Below are 27,143 nucleotides of genomic sequence, written 5' to 3'. Positions count from 1 at the left end.
GGCCAGGAGGGTTTGGGCTCCCTCCTGGCCCGATATTGTTGGGGAGTCGGCGGTCCTTCGGGGTGAGGGTGCGAGTGGTCCTGCCGGGGGGGGGGATGTATCGGACGTCGGGGGGGGGGCATCAGGCTTTCAGGATGGGGACAGACCTTCAAGGGGGGACAGGACTTCAAGGGGGGACAGTGCACGGAAGTCAGGGGGGGTGAACGGAGAGTCGGGACAGCGCACGGAAAGTCAGGGCGGGCGAAAGGAGCGTCGGGCATCATGCGCGTTATATGCCTGAGCGCGGTATAGAAAAGTTTTGGTACATATCATCGTGATTTCTGCGCGCTATACCCCTGTGCGCGTTTTACACAGGTGCGCGTTATATCCGCGAAAATACGGTAATAGGGCAGAGTACGGTACTGGGGTTCAAGAAAGGATTGGACAATTTCCTGCTGGAAAAGGGGATAGAGGGATATAGATAGAGGATTACTGCACAGGTCCTGGACCTGTTGGGCTGCCGCGTGAGCGGACTGCTGGGCACGATGGACCTCAGGTCTGACCCAGCAGAAGCATTGCTTATGTTCTTAACCCTCGTTGCTGCACGCGCACATCGCCAGCCGATTTCTGACTCGATAAGACTAAGCAGAAAGGAATCCCCCAGCATGCTCAAACCCACGGATGTTCCATCACCAACCATCTGCCTATTCCCCTACTTCATCAGCCATGCAAAGACAGAAATAAAGCTTTATGTCCTGCCTCTCCCCTTACAAAAAAACAACCAAACAACACAAGCTGCTTCCTTGCCTGCCCGAATCTCCAGGGTCCTAACAAAGCCTCCAAGAGAAGGGTGCACTATTGTCGGCGTGCGAATGACTGACGCAGTTTTGACGTGCCACCCTGAGAGAAACAGGAAGGGAAAAGCCACGCTCTCTTGAGATAGATGTACAAACTGTATGGACTGAAGAATGTCTACATACACTTATAAATAAAATGTCGAAAAATGTGTATTTTTGTTTTTAAGTAATTTCTTCAAAATAAAAATTCTAATAAACCGTTCCCTTTGGCGCGCAGATTCTATTCTAAACTAGTAAAATTGTTTGGCCTTTTAGAGTAGAGAAAGAAGCATCTGGTGGGCTTGATGAGAAAAGACTTCAAGATGCTTCCTGCAATCACCTCTTCTTGCTCTCCCCTTCCCTTCTTCCCTGCACCTCTGCCGTGATGGAACCCGGCAACTGCCTTCCCCTTCTTCACTGCAGCACCAGCAGCAGGCGCCCTTCAACGCTGATGGAGGGTGAGGGCTCTCTCCAGAAGTAATTAACATTTTGAAAAAAAGTTCCATGTCGGCATTTTTACTTATGTTACATCCCCTTCCCTCAGGGCATCTCTCCCACACTCCCTTTGCAAAACAACCAAGGGCCCTGCTTTTAAGGTCTGTACGGCTGACTTGCCTACGTGGTTCGGCGCCAGCGCTGCCTGATTCGCCGAAGGCCTGCATGTTTCCCCCTGGTCTCACCTTTAAAAGGTAATTACGGCAGACTGCAGAGGATCGCTGATGCTGTAGCGAACCTAGCAGGTTGCCGGTGGCCGTGGACTTGCTCCCTGATGTCAGCGGAGGGGCAGAGGGAACATGCTGCGGAGGCCGCCAGCAACAGAGGTCCCGGCAGGATGGGGATTGCCAGAAATGCTGGATCTGGACACCACAGGGAGAGAGACAGAAAAGGACCTTGAGGAGGGGCGGGAAAGCAGACTTGAACCAAAAGACAAGGCAGATGCTGGAATAAAGGGAGTAGAGCGAGGAAACACCCTGACCCGAGGAGAGAGAGATGCCAGGCCTTGGGGAGGGGGAAGACAAAGAGAGTGAGAGAGACAGAAAGCAATGTTACTTACCGTAACAGTTGTTATCCAGGGATAGCAGGCAGCTATTCTCACTAGTGGGTGATGTCATCCGACAGAGCCCTGATACGGACATCTTGCAAGCATGTCTTGCTTGAAGAAACTCAGAAGTTTCGAGATGCCTGCACCGCGCATGCGCCAGTGCCTTCCCACCCGATGCTCCGGGCGTGTCTCCTCAGTTCAGGTAGCTAGCAGAGAAGCCAACCCAGGGGAGGTGGGTGGGACGTGAGAATAGCTGCCTGCTGTCCCTGGATAACAACTGTTACGGTAAGTAACATTGCTTTATCCCAGGACAAGCAGGCAGGTATTCTCATTAGTGGGTGACCTCCAAGCTAACCTCAATGGGATGGAGGGAGAGTTGGCAACTTAGGAGAACAAATTTTGTAACACAGTTTGGCCAAACTGCCCATCTCGTCTGGAGAAAGTATCCAGACAATAATGAGAGGTGAACGTATGAACCGAGGACCAAGTGGCAGCCCTACAAATCTCCTCAATCAGTGTCGATCTGAGGAAGGCTACAGAGGCTGCCATTGCTCTGACCTTATGGGCTGTGACCTTACAGGGAAGGGGTAATCCAGCCTGGGCATAGCAGAAAGAGATACAAGCCGCCATCCAGTTGGAGATGGTGCGCTTCGATACAGGTCGTCCCAACTTGTTTGGATCAAAGGAGACGAAAAGTTGAGGAGCAGTTCTGTGTGGTTTGGTGCGATCCAAGTAGAAAGCCAAAGCACGTTTACAGTCCAGAGTGTGAAGAGCTGATTCTCCAGGATGAGAATGAGGCTTTGGAAAGAACACTGGAAGCACAATGGATTGGTTGAGGTGAAATTCAGAGACCACTTTAGGCAGGAATTTCGGGTGAGTGCGGAGGACCACCTTGTCATGATGGAATACTGTGAAAGGTGGGTCCGCCACCAAGGCCTGAAGCTCACTGACCCTGCGAGCAGATGTGAGGGCCACCAGAAAAACCACTTTCCAAGTGAGAAACTTTAGTGGAGCCTTGCTCAGAGGCTCAAAAGGAGGTTTCATAAGCTGAGAAAGGACAACATTTAGATCCCAAACCACTGGAGGCGGTTTGATAGGAGGATTGACATGAAAAAGTCCTTTCATAAATCTGGAAACCACAGGATGAGAAGAGAGAGGTTTCCCTTGTAGAGGCTGATGGAAAGCCGCAATAGCACTCAGGTGGACTCGTATAGATGTCGACTTGAGACCAGACTGAGACAGATGTAAAAGATAGTCCAAAACAGAGGATAGGGAGGCTCGCTGAGGCTCCTTAGAATTGGAAATACACCATGAAGAAAATCTAGTCCATTTTTGGGAGTAGCATTGACGAGTAGCAGGCTTCCTGGAAGCCTACAAGACATCCCTCACCGCCTGGGAAAACTGGTGCGGAGTTACGTTGAGAGGAACCAAGCTGTCAGGTGGAGAGACTGCAGGTTGGGATGAAGCAGAGACCCCTGATGCTGAGTAAGCAGTGAAGGAAACACTGGAAGTAGGCACGGTTCCCTGCTGTTGAGTTGAAGTAGAAGGGAGAACCAAGGTTGCCTGGGCCACCGAGGAGCTATCAGAATCATGGTGGCATGGTCGGACTTCAGCTTGACCAGAGTCTTTTGAATGAGAGGGAATGGCGGAAACGCATACAGAAAGCGATTCCCCCAATCCAGCAGAAAAGCATCTGCCTCGAGGCGATGAGGAGCGTAGATCCTGGAGCAAAACTGAGGCAGCTTGAAATTGTGGGGAGCCGCAAAGAGATCTATCTGAGGCGTTCCCCACTGAGCAAAGATCTGATGAAGGGGCTTGGAGTGGAGTGTCCATTCGTGAGGCTGGAGAAGACGACTCAGTTTGTCCGCCAAGACATTGTCCTTCCCCTGAATGTAGACAGCTTTGAGGAAGGTGTTGTGGCGAACCGCCCAATCCCAGACTCTGAGAGCTTCCTGGCAGAGGGAGGCCGAGCCCTTGCCCCCTTGCTTGTTGACATAATACATGGCGACCTGATTGTCGGTGCGAATGAGGATCACTATGTCGTGAAGCAGATGTTGAAAAGCTTGAAGAGCATTGAAGATGGCTCTGAGCTCCAGAAGATTGATTTGATGGAGTCGGTCCGCACAGGTCCAGAATCCCTGAGTGCGAAGCCCATCCAGATGAGCCCCCCGGGCATAGGTCGAGGAATCGGTAGTGAGAACCTTCTGATGAGGAGGAGTGTGAAACAGCAAACCTCTGGATAGATTCGAAGAGGTCATCCACCAAAGTAGAGACTGCCGAAGAGCAGGAGTGACTATGATGTGTCGAGTCAACGGGTCTGACACTCGAGTCCATTGAGAAGCTAGGGTCCACTGAGGAATTCTGAGATGGAGCCTGGCAAAGGGCATCACATGAACTGTAGAGGCCATGTGGCCCAGGAGGACCATCATGTGTCTCGCTGAGATGGACTGGCGAGAAGATACAGACTGGCAGAGACGAAGAAGAGCATCCATGCGCTGAGGAGGAAGGAATGCTCGAAGCTGGATGGTGTCCAGTACCGCCCCGATGAAGGGAAGGGACTGGGTAGGCTGCAGATGAGATTTGGGAAAATTGATCTCGAAGCCTAGGCTCTGCAGGAAGCAGATCGTGGTCAAGGTCGCCGAAATGACCCTTGGAGCTGACGGGGCCTTGACGAGCCAGTCGTCGAAGTATGGAAATACCTGAAGACCCCTGTTCCGGAGTGCAGCGGCCACCACCACCAGACACTTCGTGAAGACTCTGGGAGACGAGGACAGGCCGAATGGAAGCACTCGATACTGCAGATGTAGATGTCCCACCCGAAATCTGAGGAACTTGCGGGAGGCCGGATGAATGGGAATGTGAGTGTAGGCCTCCTTGAGATCCAGAGAGCATAACCAGCCGTTCTGCTCGAGGAGAGGGTAGAGAGAAGCAAGTGTCAGCATGCGAAACCTCTCCTTGACTAGGAATTTGTTGAGGGCCCTGAGGTCCAAAATGGGTCACAGGTCGCCCGTCTTCTTCTGAACAAGGAAGTACCGGGAGTAAAACCCCTGGTTCAGTTGGTCCATCGGGACCGGCTCCACGGCACGAAGCCGGAGCAAAGCCTGAGCTTCCTGGAGAAGAAGGGCGGTCTGAGTCAAGTTGGAAGGATACTCTCTTGGAGGGTGGTCCGGAGGGACCTGATGGAAATGAAGAGAGTATCCTTCCTTGATGATAGTAAGGACCCAGAGGTCGGTTGTTATGGCCTCCCAGCGATGATAAAAATTATGGAGGCGCCCTCTGATGGGAAAAACAGGGGGAGGCAGAACGAGGTTGGTTATGCCCTCGACGAGACAGTCAAAAAGGCTGAGTGGTCTTAGGGACAGCAGGCGATTGAGACTTAGGCTGACCCTTTTGGAAAGGCTGACGCTTCGCCGGTTGTCTCGCAGGAGGAGGTTGCCTAGGCTGATAACGCCTCTGATAAATCAACGGCAGACGAGAAGGTCGAGACTGCTGAGGCTTAGGCTTCGGCCGAAGGATAGATTGGAAGGACTTTTCGTGGTCAGACAACTTCTTCGTTACAGTCTCGATGGATTCGTCAAAAAGATCCGCCCCAGCACACGGGACGTTTGCCAGGCGGTCCTGAAGATTCGGGTCCATATCAATGGTCCGCAACCAGGCCAACCGGCGCATCGCCACCGAGCAGGCCGCCGCTCGGGCGGAGAGCTCGAACGCATCATAGGCAGATTGCATTAACTGAAGCCGAAGTTGGGACAGCGAAGCAACCACTTCCTCAAACTCAAACCTAGCCTGGGATTCGATGTATGGTGTGAACTTCCGAAGCACAGATAGAAAAAATTCCAAGTAGGCTGCAAAGTGGAAATTGTAATTCAGGACTTGAGACGCCATCATCGAATTCTGATAGATGCGTCGACCAAACTTATCCATGGTTCTGCCCTCGCGGCCCGGAGGCACTGAAGCATAGACCTGGCCAGGATGAGACCGCTTGAGCGAGGATTCGACCAGGAGGGACTGGTGACAAAGCTGAGGACCCTCGAAGCCTTTATGATGCACCGTGCGGTACCGTGCATCCAATTTGCCAGGGACCGCAGGGATAGAGTAAGGAGACTCGAAACATCGCATGAAGGTCTGGTCGAGGAGCTTGTGCAGGGGAAGCCGCAAGGACTCTGCCGGAGGACGAGGCAAGTGCATGGTATCGAGGTACTCTTTGGAATATCGAGACCCAGCATCGAGAGTAATGTCCATGTCATCCGCCATCTGCCTGAGGAACGATGAAAAGGACAGTTGGTCTGCCGTATCCGGTCTGCGAGACGGACTAGAAGAAGAAGAGGCTTCAGGCTCCAGAGAGGCCTGCGAGCAACAGGACGAGTAGAAAACCTCGGGATCCTCGAACTCCGGGCCCGGAGGAGGAGACCCAGTCGAAGCAGCATACCCCAACCGAGGCAATTTCTTCTGAGGCGAGACGGTCGAGTGTCGAGAGGAATGCTTCGAAGAATGTCTAGATCGATACCCCTCCCGATGCCTGGAAGGGGATTGAGCCCGTCTGTGAGAAACTGGCTCAGACGCCTCCAAGGAGCAGATTGGACTCGATGCCGTCGATCGCAGAGGCGGCAGAGTCGGAGGCTCCCCCGACGCCGCCCAGGTTTGATAGGGGGTTCGGAAGAACTCGTCCTGCTTCCTGCTATGCCCAGGACTGGGTGGCCCCGAAGGTGGACGCCACACTGAGTCATGGGGGGGAGTAATCGGTTCCAAGGGAGGCAGGTCACTAAACGAGGCTTTCCTCGAGGGGATGGGCTCCAAGGGAGGCATATCACTAAGGGAGGCCCTCCTCGAGGAAATCGGTTCCAAAGGAGGTACAGCGCTAACGGAGGACCTCCTTGAGGACCCGGACACCGCTCGCCGCTCCTCCTCGCCGAGTAATGAGGTAGTGCGGCGAGGAGGAAGAGGAGGGGGCGGTCCGCCCCTCGAAGCCGAAGCTGGAAGGTCACCCTGGATTGTGGCAATCAGCCGAGGCCCCATGGTCTGCATGAGCTCCACGAACTGAGCCTCCAGGATGGACCGCAACGAAGCCGATATGGAGGGATCCGCACCAAAAGGGGGCCCTTCCGCACGGTCTCCGCGCTCCTTCAGTGCTGCGTGCTTCTGCTTGCCAGTCTTCGGCACCTTGAGCACCACCGGTGGAACTGAAGGGGTCGATACCTGCTCCGAGGAGACGGAGGAAGGCACCGGGGCCGAAACCGGTGTGAACGAAGCCGGTTTCAGGAGGCCCGAAGCAGCCGGGGAGTCAGAGGGCTTCGCTGAAGGAGTCGAAGCACCCGTCGATGTCGAAGCTGCAGGGTCCGATGAAGCTTCCATCTTGAACATGGACTCCCACAATAGACAGCGGCGCTTAAACGCTCTCGCCATCAGAGTGGAGCAAGGCCGGCACGATTTCGGGAAGTGATCCGGTCCCAGACACTGTAAGCAGCGTCGATGAGGGTCCGTGAGCGAAATCGCGCGCTGGCACTTGCTACACTTTTTAAAACCGGTGATCGGCCGGGACATAGGCCGGAAAAGCTCCGCCGCAAGGTCGAAGGCGCGGGGCCCCAGCCAAGCGGCCGACCCGGTATCGGAAGGAAAAATTTTTTTTTTTTTTGAAAAAGAAATCAAAGAATGAAATAAATGCACAGGAGAGCCAAAAGAACTCAACCCGCGGCAAAAAAGAAGGCACAAAAAGAGATTCAATGGGCGCAAATTGAAGATAGACTTCTCAGCTCCGCGGAAGAAAAAGAACTGAGGAGACACGCCCGGAGCATCGGGCGGGAAGGCACTGGCGCATGCGCGGTGCGGGCATCTCGAAACTTCTGAGTTTCTTCAAGTAAGACATGCTTGCAAGATGTCCGTATCGGGGATCTGTCGGATGACATCACGCACTAGTGAGAATACCTGCCTGCTTGTCCTGGGATAAAGACCTGGAACAAAGGTGGGAGGACTCAAAATGTTAGCAGAAGGAAGATAGAGAGAAACCTGAAACAAAGGGGAGGCGGCAAAAGAGAGGGGGCAGATGTTGGACTTGGGGGTATATAGAGAGAGAAACATGAAACAAAGGGAAGGCGGCAGAAAAGAAGGGGGGGCAGATGTTGGACTTGGGGGTGTATAGAGGGAAGAGAGAGAAAGAGACTGCAGAGAGGTGGAAAGATTCTGGACCAGAGAGGGAGGAAGGAGAGAGAGCTGGAAGAAAGGAGAATAAATGCTGGACATGGGGGGGGGGGGGGAGAAGGGTTGTAAGCAGAAGACAGAGACACAGAGAGACAGTGAAAGAGAGAGACTGGACCAAAGGGGAAAGACAGGAGGCAGATGCTGGACTATGGGAGGTGCAGACAGAAGAGACAGATGGGGGAGAAACCCTAAGGAAGAACAGAGAGATGCAAGATCATAACAGAGGAGGGAGAGAGAGGGAGAAAAGTTGGACTCATGGAGGGACAGAGAGAGATGTTGATTGGGGAAGGGAATGAGGTCCAGAGGAGAGGAAGCATGTAGGAGGCAGAAAGAAAAAAAAAAAAATGTTGGATGCACAGTCAGAAGGAAGTCCAATCAGAAACTAATTAAATCACCAGACAACAAAGGTAGGAAAAATGATTTCATTTTCAATTTAGTGATCAAAATATGTCAATTTTGAGAATTTATAATCAGCTGTCTATATTTTGCACTATATTTATTTTTAGTTGTTACTGAGGTAACATTGCATAGTTTAAAGTCATCTGCCTTGACCTCTTTGAAAAATAAAACAAATATAAATGATAATTAACATTTTCTCTGCATACAGTGTGCTTTGTGTTTTTTTTAATTTTGTGGTTACTATTATGAATAAAATATTGTGTGTACATGAAAAATGAATAGAAGAAATTGCATTACAATTAGTACTATTATAATGGGGGTGGGGTCAGGGGCAGAGCTTGGGCTGGGGTACTTGGTTGGTATTTGTTAGACTTAGACTTGAAAACGATGAGAAACACTGGTCTAGGTGACTATGGAGTTCACTCAGTAAGGGCCCCTTTTACAAAACCACAATAGTGATTCACCCATGGCAAATGCACCAAAGTCCATTCAATTCCTATGGGCTTCAGTGCATTTGCTGTGGCAGAATTGCTATTGCTATCGCTATTGCTATTTGTATAAGGAGCCCTAAGGCAGGAACTACAGTCTCTGTGCTATGTCTTAAACAAAAACCAGATTGCCGGGGATGCAAAGCATTAACTAATTCAACATGAATTTGAAGTTGTTGAATACCACTCTCTCAAGTACGGTGGCTTTGAAAGAAATGGAAGGTTTGATACTGGTCAGTAGTTATTCGGAATAAGAGGATTTGCATTACTTTTTTTTCCCCCCCAAATTCTTTATTCATTTTTTCATCTTAAAACAAGTACACAATATTACATCATTTAAAACTTTTACACATCACTTGAATTTCTTTCTATTGTCATTGTAACTACATAAATTCCCACCCACCATTTCCTCAAATATTTCGCTGGAATAGAGCGAGGAAACACCCTGACCCGAGGAGAGAGAGAGAGAGATGCCAGGCCCTGGGGAGGGGGAAGACAAAGAGAGTGAGAGAGACAGAAAGACCTGGAACAAAGGTGGGAGGATTCAAAATGTTAGCAGAAGGAAGATAGAGAGAAACCTGAAACAAAGGGGAGGCGGCAAAACAGAGGGGGACAGATATTGGACTTGGGGGTGGATAGTCTTGTCCCCGTGCCCACAGTGAGCACTTCCCCCTCCCACCATTTTGGTGGGTTACCCACAGCTAGCCACTGGTAACTGCCACTGTGTCATTCTCTAATTAGTAGTTCTGTCCCTGATCCAGCACAGCTCAAAGAAGGCATCAGTTGGACATTTTTATTTTTAACAGAAAAACAAATATGTGGACAGCACATGAAAATTAAAGACATAAGAGAAATATGAGAAAAATTTTTTAGATCCACAGAAGACGATTCTGTTTCCTAAATAAAAATAATTTTTAGGGAGGGGGAGAACAGGGAGAAATGTCAATTAAGCGTAGTCCTACCTACGCAGTCCAGTACTTGCAGAGAGGAGCTAACAAATAACTGTCGTTTTCAAGTGGAGTTTCTCTTTCCAGCCACTCTCCATTCGCCCGACAGAGGAAAATCCCAGTACGTCTGCGCAGCATAGCATGTTGAGACAAAGCGCATGCACTATGTTACACTGGCAGCAAAACTCGTGCAGCGATTAACCATTAAATTTAAAAAAAGGGGGGGGGTTCAATAGGAGACACTGCCGAAAGAAGGTTATACAGTGGAACCTTGGTTTACGAACATAATTCGTTCCAGAAGCATGCTCGTAAACCAAATTGCTCGTATATCAAAGCAAGTTTCCCCATAGGAATGAATGGAAACTCGTTTGATTTGTTCCCCCCCCCCCCAAAACCACCGGTGCTGCTTCACCTTATCCCCCACCCTCGAGGCCACCAACACTGCTCCACTCCCGCCCCCTCCCCAAGAACTGCCACCCCCCCCCGGCATCACCCCCCCCCCCCCGCGTCACACTCCCCCCTGCGATCTGGCATCCCCCGCCGAGTGCCCAAACACCATCCCTTACCCCGATTTGGCACCAGCACCAGCGAACAGGACATGCCAGTGCCCGAAGATCCTCCCTCTTGGCTGGGCTGGGTCTTGAGCATCTGTGTATGCTCAAGGCCTTCTGGTTCTCACTCTAAACGTTTAAAGCGAGAACCAGAAGGCCTTGAGCATGTGCAGATGCTCAAGGCCCAGCCACGTTTTGTACGTTGGTGCTGGTGCCAATCGGGGTAAGGGATGGTGTTTGGGCGCTCAGCGGGGGATGCCAGATCGCGGGGGAGTGCGACGCGAGCCGGGGGAGGGATGCCGGATCACCGAGGGGGGGGGAGGGGGACTCGCAGATTGAGTCTGTTTGCGAGGCACAATTTGCAGGAATGTTTTGCTTGTCTTGCAAAACACTCACAAACCAAGGTTTGACTGTACTTTAAAATCTTCGGTATTTGCTGCTGTATCCTAATTCACTTTGTTTCGCTGGGAGCCAGACCCGCTGGTGCACATCAGCAGTGAGTATTGTGCAGACAAACTGACCTGCTGGTACAGCCGAAGAGGGAGGGAGGAAAACTGTTGAATTTCTTGGGGTAAAGATGAGGAGTTCCGGCCAGCAGGGGAGGGAAAGCTGGACAGTACAGGAGAGGAGGAGCAGTAGGGAAGGTAAGAGATCGCTGTCCTCTCCATAGCCAAAATTTTCCTTTACAGAAGGGCTCCAACACAGCAGCTGTTCTCACAAGCTGCTGACGGATGCCCCAAAGTTTACCCTCTGATACAACTTCCTGTTTCTGACAGGGCAGATCGCCGCAGAGGGAAAGCTTCGGGGCACCCGCCGGCAGTTTGTGAGAATGGCTGCTGTCGGGGCCCCTCTGAAAAGGAAAATTTAGGTGTTTAATAAAGAAGTTTGGATCGCAGGGCTTTCGGGCTCTAGGCACGTGCAGAGCCGCACTCAAGTGGCTAAAGAACCGCAGTTTGCCTACCACTGGTCTAGACCATTGCAACATTGACTATACCGGGATTCTTCTCTACATGACTAGACACATACAATGAACACTGCGACTAAAATCTATGCCATATGATCGGAGTATAACTCCACATAATCCAATGCCATTGGCCTTCAATCTAATATAGAATCCAATTCAAGACCCTTACAATGATTCTGGCACCCTCATTTCTCACTCACCAGTCAGAGTATTGAGTGCCTTACATAAACATTTCTCTCTCCGATTTCTTGTGCACAATTAGACTCAGCCTGTCAAGTGTTTTCTACAGCAACATCTCATTACTATGGAACATGCTTGCTTGCTTTCTCCTTGTGCAGAACTTCCCTATCCCAAATTCAGAAAGCACATTTACTGGCTAAGCGGCAGTTTCAATCAGTGCTCCATGCCAATGCCTCTACAAACCTCCCCACATTTTCTGTTACCTAGTCCTCTTTTCTATGTCCTTGTTCTGTCCTGTAAGAAGATGACGTTAATTTCCTTTTTTCTGCTTTACTATTCTCCAAGGAAAGGCAACAAAACAAAATGTAATAAATCATAACCAAAGCATTTTTTAAGCATTACCGTATTTCCCCATATATAGGCCGCGGCCTAGACAATCAATTTTGCAAACCAGCCTAATGGGTGCGGCTTGCTTAAATGGGCAGCCTATCTTACAATCATCATCCTCCCCTCCCCCTGGTCCAGCTTTTTTTTTTGGTATATAATTTTGATTGAAAATTGTAATAGAATTAATATCAACCAAGAACAGAGCATTCCAAAATATAACAGAACAAGAAAAACAAAAGAGCTCTATAGGCTCCAAAAGTGAGAAGAGTAATGAGAACAAATCGAGACCCACTGTGCGCTGGTCCCATCGCAACAATCAGTTTCTAGGTTATTTCCCACATGCTCTCTCCGCATTCAACCATCATTCATCCAGCACCACAACTCGCACACCATTCCAAACACACCAAACGCCTCTCATACAAGCAACTACCTATGAACCAGCAACCATCCTAGGTCCTATCCCAATGGAGAAGCAGGGAAGCAGATAGCATCACCCAGGCCCGTTTTAAATCCCCCTTAAATACCTCCCTCGCTGGATAGCAGTTGGCTGCCTCCACCAATCTCACGGCCAGCGGTGCAGGGCAGGAGCGATCTTTTCAGCATCAAGCCTGGCCCCACGCCGCCTCCTGAATGGCTGCTGTCAGTTCTCACAAGTCCCTGCTTACCTCTGCTCCCAGCTGACAAAACGCCAACTGTCCCTACCAGCATTCCCTCTAAAGCACAGCATGCACAATCACACACTGTCCTTAATGTGGCCATGCATCATTCTTGAATCTGCAACAGGAGAAGTGTAGGAGTCTATGCCACTGGAAATACTGCTCAGTGAAATTAAATGAAGCCACAACTACGTTCTTAAGTACGAGTCATATTTAAGCCAAGCGTTTGTAACTCAGGGACTGCTTGTATATAAGTCCAGGGCCAGTTCCTGCGCATGCCTGTCACTTTTTGTAAAGAGATTGGAAAGCTATCATGGATCTGCAGCTATGCTTTTAAAATTAAGGTGTTCACATAGATAAATTGTTGGGTTTTGCAATAATAATAATAATAGCAGTTTATATACCGCAGTACCGTGAAGTTCTATGCGGTTTACAAAAGATTAAAAGAAGGTACAAATTGATTGAACTTAGGAGAGGTGTAAGAAAGAGATTAATAGGTCAAGAAAACCGTTGTTGAGGAGAAAGAGAAATATGGGTCCGTTGTCTAGATACTTCAGGAACAGGTATGTTTTTAGGCGCTTCCTGAATTCCTCATAAGTAGTGGGCGAAAGCAATTGATCTAGATCTTTACCCCATAATGCTGCTTGATGTGAGAGAAGGTGTTCATGGTGTTTTTTCTGTTTACAACCTCTGACTGGGGGGAAACGAAGTTTGAATGTGAGCTTCTCTTGTGTTTGTTGGCTGAGAAGAAGAAAAGGTCAGTTATGTATTTAGGGGCAAGCCTGTATAGTACTTTGAAGCAGGAGCAGGCGAATTTGAACTTTACATCAGTAGCCAGTGTAACTGCCGGTAGTAAGGTGATCGAATTTCTTTAGCCCGAAGATTAGTCTGACCGTTGCATTTTGCATTAATTGTAAACGTTGCATGTTCTTTTGGGAAGTTGCTAGATATGCAATGTTACAGTAGTCAAGTTGACTTAGTACGAGGGATTGTACCAGGATTCTGAATTCTGACGTATCGAAATAAGATTTAATGGATCTAAGTTTCCAGAGAGTGAAAAACCCTTTCTGATTAAGGAGTCCACCTGGTCTTTCATGGTTAGCCATTGGTCCAGAGTTACACCCAGTATCCTCATGGTAGACTGAATAGGGTAACTAAGTTCGTTAATGCATAGTGGTGTTTTGGTGTCAAGCGGATGTGGCGAAGCAACGAAGAATTTCGTTTTCTCTGAATTTAGTTTGAGCTTGAAGTCTGTCATCCATTGTTCCATCTCATTTATAGCTTCTGATGCCTTGGGAATAGTTTTGGAGATAGAGTTAACAAATGGGATGATGATCGCAAAGTCATCTGCGTAACTGAATAATTTTATACCTAGCTGGGTTAACTGCAAGCCCAGTGAGGACATGTAGACATTGAAAAGCAGTGGGGATAGAAGTGACCCTTGCGGCACACCGGATGGATTGTTCCAGGTATCGGAGAGATCATGATTGAAGCGTACCTGATAGGTGCGGGATATAAGGAAGCCACAAAACCAGTACAACACCTCATCCCTGACACCGATAGCGTCTAGGCATTGTAGCATTTTCCCATGGTCTACCAGATCAAAGGCAGAGCTCATATCGAATTGCATGATCAGGGCATTGAGGCCCTTGCTAAACAACAGGCGCAGATTGTTTAAGATAGCCGCAATTACTGTCTCCGTACTGAATAAAGGTCTAAAACTGGATTGAATTTCATGTAGGAGAGAGAACTGATTAAGATATTCCATCAATTGGGTGTGTACCAATCCCTCCATGATTTTTACAATGAATGGAATGGATGCTACTGGTCTGTAGTTGGTTATTAGAGCTGATGATTCTTTATTATTTTTTAGGATTGGGGTTATTATTATGTGACCGTTATTAGTGAGGAATTTCCCATTTTTTAGGTTATGGGCTAGGTATTGCAGCAGCGATAGTTTAAATTCTAACGGCGCTTCTTTCATCATAACTTCTGGGGGGCATGAGTCCAGAACGCAATAAGATTTAGAGTATTTGTTATATAGTTTGGTATAATTATTCCATTCTAAGTCTTGAAAGGAACTCCAGATCATGTTTGCTGGTATTTCATTTCCTCGTTTGTTAACTATTTGATGATCACTAGGGTCGTTTGTTGAACAGTTGTTTCTTAGGTTTTTAATTTTCGAATCGAAATATAGTGCTAAATCATTTGCAGAGGGTAACTTAGTGTTGTGTATGGGTATAGTGTAGCGAGTGGTGTTGAATAAATTTGTGATCAGGTTGAACAGCTCTTTTGTATTGATTCCTTTTGAACCATTGCATGATGAGTTGATTTTAGTAGAGTAGAATGCTTTATATTTATCTTTTATCAGTTGTTTGTAGATTTTTATGTTAGCTCTCCATTTGTTACGGTCTGCCCGTTCTCCTGGTTTTTTTCAAAATTCTTTCCAGTCGTCTGGCTAGTTGTTTTGATTTTAGAAGTTTGGTGTCGAACCATTTGCTATATTTATTTGCATTGCTTTTGCTATTATGTTTAGGGGCAATTTTATCTAAAATGGTTGTGCTGGTTGTCATCCAGTGATCCCAAAAATCAACTCCTTCTTCTATCTCCGCTTGCAGTATATATTGTGACCAGTATTCTTCTGGATTAATATAGCCTCTTGTGTGATGTTCTCTTTTTGATATCGGACGTGTTTTAGATTTTCGATGGGATCAGATTAATTTGAAATAATAAGTAAAATGGTTAGACTAGATATCATGACACCAGGTGCCTTCAGGTAGAGAGATGACAGGGTCTAGGATTTCCTTTGTGGACATGGCTACCACATCTAAGTGATGGCCTTTTTCGTGTGTTTGTGTGGGTACAGGGAGGTTGTAGTTAAGTAGGGATAGAAAGTTTTTAAATTCTTTCGTGTCTGTATTGTCCTCTTCATCTAGGTGTAAGTTTATGTCTCCTGCGATGATATTGTAGGAAGGACCAATTGAATTGTGTAGGACAAATTCACAGAAGTCCTCTTTGGCTTTTGGCCAGCTTTTTGGTGGGACATAGAATAATATGCAAGATAGAGATTCTTCTAGTTGACTGTTACTGATTTTACAGGCTAAAATTTCTAGTTGGTTGGTCACTTTGGAATCTAGTAGTTCAAACTCAAATCCTTCTTTAAGAATAATTGCTAATCCTCCTCCTTTTTTTCCTGCGCGGTTTAACGTGAGGATTTTAAAATTATCTGGTAGGAGATCTATTATTATTGGATCATCTTCAGACAATAACCAAGTTTTGGTTAGAAAGAGGCAGGCTATTTGCTTGCTGATGATCCAATCATTAATTAGGAAGGCCTTATTCCTGACAGATCTAGTATTAAGATAAGCACAGGGAATAGATGCGGAAGTGATAGGTTTGGTAGAGGTGGTGGTTCTGATAGGTTTTACTTCCGTTGTACTTTTTTTAAGTGTTCGTTGCTGTCTTCGTTTATTTGAGATAACATTAATTCGATTTATTATGTCTTCTTGTGGGTTAATGATGTGCATGATTGATAGATCAGGGTAGTGTATTGATTGTAAATGTAAGTTAATGTCTGATGTTACCGCTAATCAGATAGATCAATAAGATTAGTAAGAGATTCATGTTTGTAGGGTGGTGTTTCTTCCTAGTGTTAAGAATTGTATTAGTATCCCTAAAATTCTCGATTTGTAGTTTATATGGTTGTTAGGAGGATTGATACAGTTCTTAAGAGGACTCAAGTGGATATAGTTCTTAAGATGTCCTAATACAAGCAACTAATAATTACACATGCATCTAACAATTAGACATGCAACTAACAGTTACACATACCTCTGACGGTTGCACATGCCTCTATCAGTTACACGTGCCTCTAACAGTTACATATGTATCTAGCAATTGCACATGCATCTAAAGATCTGGCAATTATAGCGTGGACATCTGAGTTAGGTAAAGATCTTAATGGGTAGACCTTAGTAAGGAAAAAACTTAGCTGAGTGTCGGTCTTGGTGGCAGTAGGCAGGAGGACTGTGGCAGGTGGTCAGCTCTAGTTGATGCGGGGCTAGGGTTCCCAGGTCGCTTCTGGGGGGCAGAGCATGCTCACACGTCCGGCCTAATAAGGAGGGAGACGGTTTGGGAGCCCTGAAGTCGTTGGACACGGCATGGAACACTGGAACGGTGGGGGGCAGGTGGGGCAGGTGACTACCCTGCCAAGGAACTGGGGAAAAAGTGAAATCCGTGAGGTTCTTCGTCCGCTTCGTCTTGTTGTGCGCCGGGTCCAATCTGTGAGGTCGCTTCACAGAGGATGCTTCACAAAGGCGTGCACTAAGGCCTTTGCCATGCGCCTTAGCCACGCGCCGAACGGCTGCGCGCCGTTGCCGCAGCAAGATTTAAGGGCTCCCTGCAGGATTGGGGGTGGGGCAAAGCTAGACTCAAACGCCTCGCAGGTGGACTCGTGCGATCTGGTGGCCCAGGCAGTATCGGTGCGGGAAGGAGGCTTCCAGTTGCCGCAGCAAGATTTAAGGGCTCCCCACAAGATCGGGGCGGAGCTGGACTCAAAACGCCTCGCAGGTGCTGGACTCGTGCGATCTGGTGGCCCAGGCAGTATCAGTGCAGGAAGGAGGCTTTCTGTTGCCGCAACAAGAATTAAGGGCTCCCCGCAGAATCGGGGGGAGGGGCGGAGCTGGACTCAAACGCCTTGCAGGTACTGGACTGAAAATTAAGGACCAACCGTTCTTGGCAAAATAGTTTAAGTTCATTTCACTTATCTGTCAAGTTACAAACCCAGTACCAGTTTAGCTAAATTTAAATTTAATCCAACAAATCTGTAAGTCACATTTAACATTTTCACTTTTTAAGACAGGAAGCAGCAAGGAAAAGGTACTTACTGTCTCTAGCCAGAAGCGATCCAGATCATTACGTCTTTGTTGTTTGTTTAAAGTAATTAACCATCGTCCTCCTCGTTTGTTTTTCTCATCTTCCCACATAGGTTCTATGCCATCCTATAACACAGTCATAAAGTTATGGATAAAATAAGGATTCCTTAAAGAAAAATCATTCCCCAGAACAATATTTGTGCCCTTTTATCAACTCTTGCTAAGAAATGAAGCATTGATCAGATATGTTAATAAAATTTCCAGGATGCAAATTATCTGTTAACACATGTACATACTTAAATACACCAACCAATGAAACAGTTTTCTGAAACGGAAGGTTATTTCATGAAATCTGATGACAAATTGCAACTCTTGCCCTCCTGGAATAGTGAAGTTACTTACCTGTAAGCAGGTGTTCTCCAAGGACAGCAGATATAATCCAACAGAACCTGGTACAGCCGCTGTCCAGCGTACTGCCTCTTCAAGAGGCATTTGACAGCATCCCACTGTCCATTCATTAAGCCTTACCACCCAACAAGCAAGCAGGAGACCAGCAGTCTAATAACATAGGGCCAGATTCACTAACCTGCCCGATCGGGCCCAATCCGGGCATATCCAACAAATTTTTGAAGCCTCAATATGTAGATGGGGGCGATCGGGAGGAACGCCCCCATCTGCCTGCACGGATCGCTGTTGTGCGATCCGCGTGCATGCGCAGACCATCTGTAGATGGTCTGCACATGCCCGTCTGAGCCGGGACCATTTTTTGGGTTTTTTAACTTTATTTTTTTTTTTTTAGCCCTGCGAGCCCGTGGTTTTAATCTGCTTTAAACCCGCGGGTTAAAACCATGGGCTTGCAGGCTGGGGAAGGGCAGGAGAGAGTCGGGGAAGATCAGGGCAGAATTCAGGGGGGAAGATCGGGGCAGAGCAGGGTGGCATTCAGGGTGAAGATCGAGCAGGGTGGCATTCGGGGGGGAAGATCAGGGCAGAGTAGGACGGCATTCAGGGGGAAGCAGGCAGGACAGATTGCAGGGCAGAGAGCAGGGCTTCCAGTCAGAAAGACGTTTTCAGCTGGTCCCCAGCAGTCGCTTCTTCAGTTGATCAGCCAGCCAGATCGGATTGATCGGTACACGATCGGTTTGCTTTGTGAATCTAGCCCGTAGTTGGAAAAGACAACTCCAAGGGGAGGCGGAAGAGTTTGTAAGAATACAGGTAACTGCTTTCTTCAAGGAAAAGCAGGTCACATCAATCTCAATTGGGAATCCCTAGCTACCAGGCTCACCAAAAACAGCAATGGTAGGACAATAGAAACTTACAAATTCAAAGCCTAAGAAACCAATCAACCTGAAACTACCATGTTTCCCCCGAAAATAAGATAGGGTCTTATTTTAATTTTTGCTCCAAAAGATGCATTAGGGCTTATTTTCAGGAAATGTTTTATTTTTCCATGTACAACAATCTACATTTACCGATATTCATGAACAAAAATCTAAGGTACATCTAAGTCATGTCATCTTCTGGATCATCATCATAAATCTCCAAACCCTGAACAACATCATGAATTTATTGCGATTCCATTTCCTTTACAACCATTGGCTCCAATCTTTCATGTCTAGCAATAGAGTTTTCCTTAAATGAGCACCTCTTGTCCATGTAGCCTACTCATAGTGCATTGACAATGCAACTGTCAGCAATTTTATCCCATGAATTCTTCACCCAAGTCACCACCTCTTGCAGTCTAGGCTTCACAAAGTTTCCACACTGATTTCTCTCCATTCTATTTTCAATATAATCATTAATTTTCATGCGTCTTTGAATGACTTGTTTATTTCAATATCAAGGGTCTGGAGATAGGCAGTCATTCCTGCGGGAATCATTATTTGATCTATTCTTCTCTCTTGAAGGAAGTTCTTCATGTTTTTAGCGCGGTGTGTGAAGGCTGAATCCCAGATTAGCAGACCTGTTTGGCTGCCTCGCAAAACAAGTGGCAGTATTAAACCGACCCACTTCCTTATAACTGCTTGTGTGCACCAGGCCTTTTCAGTTTCAAGATAATAAAATGCCTCAAGCATGTTCAATCTTATCCTTCTTGCCCTTAGTGATGATTAGAGGTGGGGCTTTACTTCCATCCAAATTGCCAAAATATAGGTAACGTGCACTTTTATAACCAGTGGAGGGAATGTAGATTGAAGAGGCATCCCGCTGATCAATTGTCATTTGGGTTCCTTGGCCCTTAAACAATGCAGTTTCATCCATAGCAATCATGTTGGAAAGTTGGTATTTAGAAAAGTTGATGCCATCAACAAAGGACTTGAATGCAAATGCACTTTTAATATCTTCAGCATCTTCCAGGTTAAATATTGTTGTCGATCTTTTTAAAGACAGTTCATATCACTGAAGGAAGCCATCTAGCCATTGTTGTGATGCTTTGAATTGTTCTGGGGATATTTCTAAATGTGGTGCCATTGCAAGAGCAAATGCTTCAATATCAGCCCTGCACACAACCAAAGCCTTTGCTCTCCTGTCAGCAACTCATTTACAGATCACATCTTCTAGCTCAGGAAATAACGGTTGCCAACCTGATCCACACTTGCGCTTCTTAGCATTTCCCATGTACACCTATTCACTGAGGTTATTGTACTCTGCTCGCCATTTTTGGACCACTTGGATATCCAACTTATTCTTTTCACAGAAAGCAGTAAGATTTTTACCCTGGAGTCCTCCACAATTCCTTTCTTGTACTCAACAGAATAACACTTTCTTTTTGTAATCATCTTGTCTTGGGGGGTGGGGGTGTCAAAATATTATTTCTGCAAAGTGGTGGAAACTGTGCTTCAAATGATGCCTCCCAAGGTTACGAGACATCACTTCAAGTGCTTCAATACAGTGGGTGACTATAGAGCTCGAGTCCTCTTGGGAAGTCATCTGGGGAAAAGGGGGGGGGGGGTGCAGCTGAAGGTGCTGCAGTAGATGACTGAGAGCAAGTTGTGTCAGAAGGAATGATATGCTGCAGCCAACACTCAGAGGCAGCAGATTGAAGTGGACTCTAGGACTCTGGGGCAGCCACCAGAAGCCCCATTTTCTGGTCGTGTAGCTGCTGCAGCTACCGCACTGTAACTGCTTGTCCTGCTCCCTGTTGGCAGTAGAGAAAACATCCAGGACACAGGCGCAGGTTGGAGGGACGATCAGCTTCCAGCCGGGGTATGTAAGACTGTCAGTATGGAGGGCGGGGACCGAGTCACACAGCTGCATAACCAGGGCTTATTTTTGGAGTAAGGTTTATATTGTGAGCAGCCAGAAAATCATGCTAGGGCTTATTTTCGGAATAGGTCTTTTTTTCAGGGTGTAGCCTGTGAAGGTGCAGCCTGGAAATGAAATAATGGGTCTAGAGCAGTGTTTTTCAACCTTTTTACAACTATGGAATGGCAGAAATAAAATAATTATTCTGTGGACCGGCATCAGTCCGTGGACCGGCGGTTGAATAACACTGGGCTAAGTCGTGGGCCAGACCCCGCCCATCTCTACCCAATCTCCACCCCAGACCCCGCCCCCTAATAGTACTAATTGCACCTTGCACGTCCCATGCCTCATCTGGAAGCCTTTCCTCTAACGTTGCAATGTCAGAGAGAAGGCTTCCAATTCAGGTGCAGGATGCCCGTAGGAGCCACTGCCCATGGCTTTGTGCACTGAATCAGTTAGGAAGAGGGAGCTGGCTCGAAGATAACGCCACATTGATAGCACTGTGGACCGGCAGTTGAAGAACACTGTTTTGGGCCCGATGCACGTGCTGGCCCTGTGGACTGGCAGGAAATTTCTGTGGACCGGCACTGGTCCATGGACCGGTGGTTGAAGAACACTGGTCTAGAGGGTAGAATTGGATTCTAGACACCAAAAAGATCCTGCAGTACTGTCTGATCAAAGCAGCCGTCATGTTGGATATTCTATTCAAGGTAATAGTGAGTGTGTGAATGTATGGACCGAGTACCACATTGCAGCTTTGTAAATTTCCTCAATATAGGCTGACCTCAGATGGCCTACTAATGCAGCCATGGCTGTCCTTATGAACAGTGACATGATCCTCCAGAGTCAGCCCAGCCTGGGCATAAGTTAAAATAGATGCAATATGCTAACTGGATAAAGTATATTTGCAGAGAATTACCCCTATTCTAATTGGATCAAAAGAAACAAAAAGCTGGTTGGACTGTATCGTCTTTAAAACCAAGGCTCGCCTGCAGGCCAGGGTGTGCTGTGCAATTTCAACAGGGTGGACATATGGTTCTGGGAAAAATATTTACAGAACAATTGATTTGTTAAGATGGAAATCCAACACCACCTTATGATGAAACTTTGTAAGCTGGATCAGATAAAAGGGTCTGAAACTCACTGACCCTTCAAGTGGTCACCACAAAAAAAATAAGATCTTCCACAACAGGTATTTCAGATGACAAGAATCCCGCAGCACAAAGTTTCTATCAGCTGCAGAGTCCAATCTTCACCAAACAATATTCAGTTCTAGTGTAACGCAGATAAGGACATCCAAGCCCTCTGACACTTGTGTACCTCGGGCAGTCTAGACGCAAATAGGAAACATTCAGGGACTCCCCTTAGCTTCTTCTAGGATCTCTGTCTCCCAGAGCTCTCTTTGAAATCAAAAGAATGTTTTTCTTCTCTTGATAAATTTTAGACAGGTAGCATAGTTGGTGTTCTTTGATCTGAGATGGATCTTTTATCCCACGGACTTGGGATAACTCCCTCCAAGACAGCCTTCCCAGATAGTGGAATTGAGTCGTTCACCTCCTTAGTGGGAACAGAGAAGCAGATGCCTTCTCTCTCCCTGACTGTCCTTTCAGCTCTTTGGAATCTTGTAAGCCAATGTTTAAAACTTTGGTGCTATGGTGAATAGTGCTTCAGATCTGCATGGTGAACGGCACAGAAAATTAGCACTCCAATGCTTAATATGCACGATAGAATTGCACAAAGAAAATGCAAAGCAGGTGGAAGGCATTCGCATGTCTTTTGTGCGCTGATAGCAAGCATGAGCAGAGTCAACTGTGCATATTACACATGCATGTCGTAAAGGGAGGAAATATTGCTGAAAAAGTGCTGTAAATACCGAGGTATTATACGTGTGTGCTATATTGGTATCCATTTGTGCGTGCTTAATTGGCACCAGTTTTTTGTTTTCCCTGGTAAAGGTGAGATGCACATACAAGTGCTATGTGCATTTTAAGCATATTATTATTACACTAACTTCTTTCTTTCTGATATGTTAAAAGGGGATAGATTCCGTACAAGCGTAAGGAAGTTCTTCCTCACCCAGAGAGTGGTAGAAATCTGGAATAGAGGTCTGCACGGGAACGAGAATCCCGCGGGTTCCCCCCCTGACCCACGGGGACGAAAACAGGCCTACCTAAATTCTGGCGATGCAGGCATGCAGCTTAAGTACAAGACAAGTCCGGCGTCGCGGCGGAAACAACCATGCTGAGCAGTGAGCTCAGCACGTACACAGCTGAAAGCCTTGCTTGCTGATTGGTCCGGCGGCACAGAGGAGCGGGATCAGCAAGCAAGGCTCTCAGCTGTGTACGTGCTGAGCTCACTGCTCAGCATGGCTGTTTCCCGCCGCGACACCGGACACCCAGGCCCTAATTTGCCTCTAATAGATGCCTTTTTCAACATAAGGTTCCTGTTTTAAAATTATCCCCCACAAAGGTAACTTTTCAAAGTGATTTTTAAATGGAGCAAAACATGTTTTTTACTTGTGAATCTGTTGTTTGAAAAGCGTGTGTGACACTTTCTGGTATTTTTCCTGTGAAAATTTAGTACAAACGGCAGAGAATTTGAACAGTTTCCTGTTTTGTTTAAAAAAAAAAACACCACCAAAAAACCCCACTTACTCTCTTTATCTCTGCTTATCTCCCAACCCCCTCATCAGTGGTCTCTTCAGAGGGTAGGAGTGATCCATAGTAGTGCTGCCCGATTCAGGGAAAAAAAATTTCAATTCGATTCACTTCCTGCCCAATCGGGCATATTTTAAACAGACTGGTATTTTGTAGCCTCTTTACTCACCCTACCCCCCTTTGCCCTCTCCAACCCCACACCAGCGCCATGGTGTTAGGTCCTAGTTCACGCTCGCTAACTAGAGGTCATCGTGCAGGCTCACCACTCTGCCTCTGCTGGCAAAAGCACAGTCTGTCCCATTCTAGGGGGAGAAAACCTAGCAGGGACCTGGCTGCACCACAATACTGGCTTCTAGAAAGCACAATGGACTAAGGGGGGGGGAGGCTAGCAGTGTGTGGCACCATTTGGACCCATGTAGACTTGCACGGCCATTCTGATGCTGACCTGAGGTCCCTTTCCATCCAGCTAACCGCGTGCAGGCAGATCAGGCGGTAGCTGAGGAAGAGAGAGTTGGGAGAGAGGCAGATGAGGAGCTAGCAAAGGAGGAAGCAGGGCACAGTGGGAGCAAGGAGCGGGTAGCGGCGAGAGTTAGCTCCGCCCACCCGCACCGCGTCACCACCAGCGTCGGCGCCCGGACTCCCCCTTAACAGGAAGGGAGCCGCGGCGCGAAGAACTCAGCTAACCGCGTGGAGGCAGGCAGAGCAGGCGGTAGCTGAAGAAGAGAGAGTTGGGAGAGAGGCAGGTGAGGAGCTAGCAAGGGAGGAAGCAGGGCACAGTGGGAGCGAGGAGCGGGTAGCGGCGAGAGTTAGCTCCGCCCACCCGCACTGCATCACCACCAGCGTCGGCGCCCGGACTCCCCCTTAACAGGAAGGGAGCCAACGGCGCACGGCGAAGGGTAAAGGCGCTCGCCTTAGCGAGAGCGCCTTTGCGAAGAGCCGTAAGAAGAGCCGGACCGCTACACCCTAGAGCACAAGGAGAGACAGCATGGTAAGTGGTAGCAGGCACACAGGCAAAGGGTAGCAAGGGCACAGGAGGAAAGCCACATACAAGAGGAAATTAGGTAGGTCCAGGGGGGCCACACCCACACAAAAACAAAAGAGCAGCGACAGGCACAGAAGTGTAGCAGTAAGAACAGAAGACAGATAAAGGGCAGGCACAGAGGGCACAAAAGTGTAGCAGTAAGAACAGAAGACAGATAAAGGGCAGGCACAGAGGGCACAAAAGTGTAGCAGTAAGAACAGAAGACAGATAAAGGGCACCTGAAGCACAGGATCCAGGAACTAGAGGGACTCTACATCTCAGAAGTCCCATTCCTGACAGCCGATTACCCCACGAGAGAGAGGCACTTCGATGTTGCCAGGAGAGACTACAGCAGGAAGGCACTCACCGAACAGTTCATGATCTTGGGAAGGAAGCTGAAGATGAGGACACAGAGGATAGCGTTCTCGGAGATCCTACCAGTACCGAGAGCTGATGTGAAGAGGCAGACGAAACAATCAATAAATGCTTGGCTGAGGAGATGGTGTGAAGAAGAGGGATTTCACTTCATGAGGAACTGGACAACGTTCTGGGGCAAGAACAAGCTCTACAGGAGAGATGGACTACACCTGAGCACGGCGGGAACTAGACAACGTTCTGGGGCAAGAACAAGCTCTACAGGAGAGATGGACTACACCTGAGCACGGCGGGAACTAGACTACTAGCAAACAACGTCAAGAGAGGAATAGAGCAAGTTTTAAACTGAGAGGAAGGGGAAAGCCGACAGTCAACCAGGTGTTGATGATTCGGAAGACAGTATCCCGAAAGGATACTGAGTGGGGAAAGTGCAGGGAAGACACCAACAACGTCAAACAAGCAACGGAATACCAGCGGAGCCAAACAAATCAGGAAAGGGATAGGAGGAATCTACTACATGGGGAAGTCAATAAGGGGCAAGAAGAAGAAAATGAACGTAATGAAGAAACACACCACGCCCCACAGGAGGAAGACAAGGGAGACAATAAACAAAAGTCTGCAGAACGAGAAGGGGACGGAAAGGATAATGAATCGCAAGGGAAACCAACAAGAAACAAATCTATCGAGACTTAAACTGTATGTACACCAATGCAAGAAGCCTGACGAACAAAATGGGGGAACTAGAAACCAGGGCCAAAGATGAGAATCTAGACATCATAGCAATCACGGAAACATGGTGGAACGAGGACAACAAATGGGACACAGCACTACCAGGGTACAAGCAGGACACATCAGAAAGGAGGAGAAATAGCACTTTACGTAATGGATACAATTCAATCAATCGGAGTGGACACACCAACAACTAATGGCCAACTGGAATCAATATGGGTTAAAATACCAGGAAGAAAGGGAACCAAGACAAAGATGGGGCTGTACTACTGCCCACCCGGGCAAACAGAAGCAATAGATGAAGAACTGAGAGCTGAGTTGAGGCGAGAATGTAAAAACGCAAAGACCATAGTTATGGGAGATTTCAACTACCCAGAGATAGACTGGAGCCATGGAGTTTCCAATTGCTCAAAGGAATTGGAGTTCCTAGAGGCTGTAGGGGACTGCTACTTGGAACAGCTCGTCAAAGAACCAACAAGAGGGGCAGCTATTCTGGATTTAATCCTCAACGGGCTGAGAGGACCTGCCCAAGATGTGGAAGTAGCAGGACCTTTAGGGAACAGTGACCACAACACGATCCAATTCAAAGTGGAACTAAGTATGCCAAAGGGAAGGAGAACCACTGTAACAACGTTCAACTTCAGGAAAGGGAACTATGATGCCATGAAACACATGGTAAAGAGAAAACTCAAGAACTGCTCCAGAAGGGCACAGACGGTGGACCAAGCCTAGACCTTATTCAAGGACACGGTGAACGAGGCGCAAAACCGGTATATACCCAGATTTAGAAAAGGGTGCAGAAAGAATCAAGCAAAAGACCCAGCATGGTTAACAAAAGAAGTTAAGAAGGTGGTAGAAGATAAGAAAAAATCCTTCAGGACGTGGAAAAAGGATAAAACCGGGGAAAATTGGAAAGAGCACAGAAAGCATCAAAAAGAATGTCACCGCGTAGTCAGAACAGCAAAGAAAGAATATGAAGAGAAGCTTGCAAAGGAGGCATGGAACTTTAAACCTTTCTTTCGATATGTGAAAGGGAAACAGCCGGCGAGGGAGGAGGTGGGACCCCTGGATGAGGGGGATAGGAAAGGAGTGGTAAAGGAGGAAAAGGAAGTGGCAGACAGATTAAACACGTTCTTCTCGTCGGTCTTCACGAAAGAGGACACATCCAATGTTCCGGAACCGGAAAAATTCTTCAAGGGGGACCAAGAGGAAAAATTATCGTGCATGGAGGTAAACCTCAAAGACGTACTCAAACAGATAGATAGGCTAAAAGCTGACAAATCCCCGGGCCCGGACGGAATTCACCCAAGAATACTAAAAGAACTTAGAAACGAAATAGCGAAGTTACTGCAGCAGATTTGCAACCTATCCCTGAAAACAGGGGTAATTCCGGAAGACTGGAGGATAGCAAATGTTACACCTATCTTCAAGAAGGGATCCAGAGGCAACCTGGGGAATTATAGACCGGTCAGCTTAACCTCAGTTCCGGGGAAGATGGCCGAATTATTGATCAAGAACAGTATCAGTGTGCACATAGAAAAAAATAAGCTGATAAGAACAAGCCAGCATGGTTTCTGTACTGGAAGATCTTGCCAAACAAACCTGCTGCACTTCTTCGAGGGG

At 47.6% G+C, this 27,143-nt stretch overlaps 1 protein-coding gene across 2 annotated transcripts in view; it reads right to left on the bottom strand.

Moving 5' to 3' along the window:
* Positions 1–27,143, bottom strand: part of EIF4E (eukaryotic translation initiation factor 4E) — a 172,213-nt gene that overhangs the window by 31,731 nt on the left and 113,339 nt on the right. Inside the window, exons 5-6 of one of the 2 annotated variants that reach the window (XM_033957349.1) lie at positions 17,511–17,624; positions 9,902–10,027 (exon numbers count right to left, since the gene is read on the bottom strand). In XM_033957349.1, coding sequence (XP_033813240.1) covers positions 9,902–10,027; positions 17,511–17,624 — 240 coding nt within the window. The remainder of the gene's footprint in view (positions 1–9,901; positions 10,028–17,510; positions 17,625–27,143) is intronic. The other variant, XM_033957343.1, reaches the window with a different exon arrangement.

The sequence above is a fragment of the Geotrypetes seraphini genome, chromosome 1 (genome assembly GCF_902459505.1).
Source record: "Geotrypetes seraphini chromosome 1, aGeoSer1.1, whole genome shotgun sequence".
Lineage (NCBI taxonomy): Eukaryota > Metazoa > Chordata > Amphibia > Gymnophiona > Dermophiidae > Geotrypetes > Geotrypetes seraphini.
Note: the sequence above shows the minus strand (reverse complement) of the source record. Positions and strands in the feature narration are given on the sequence as shown.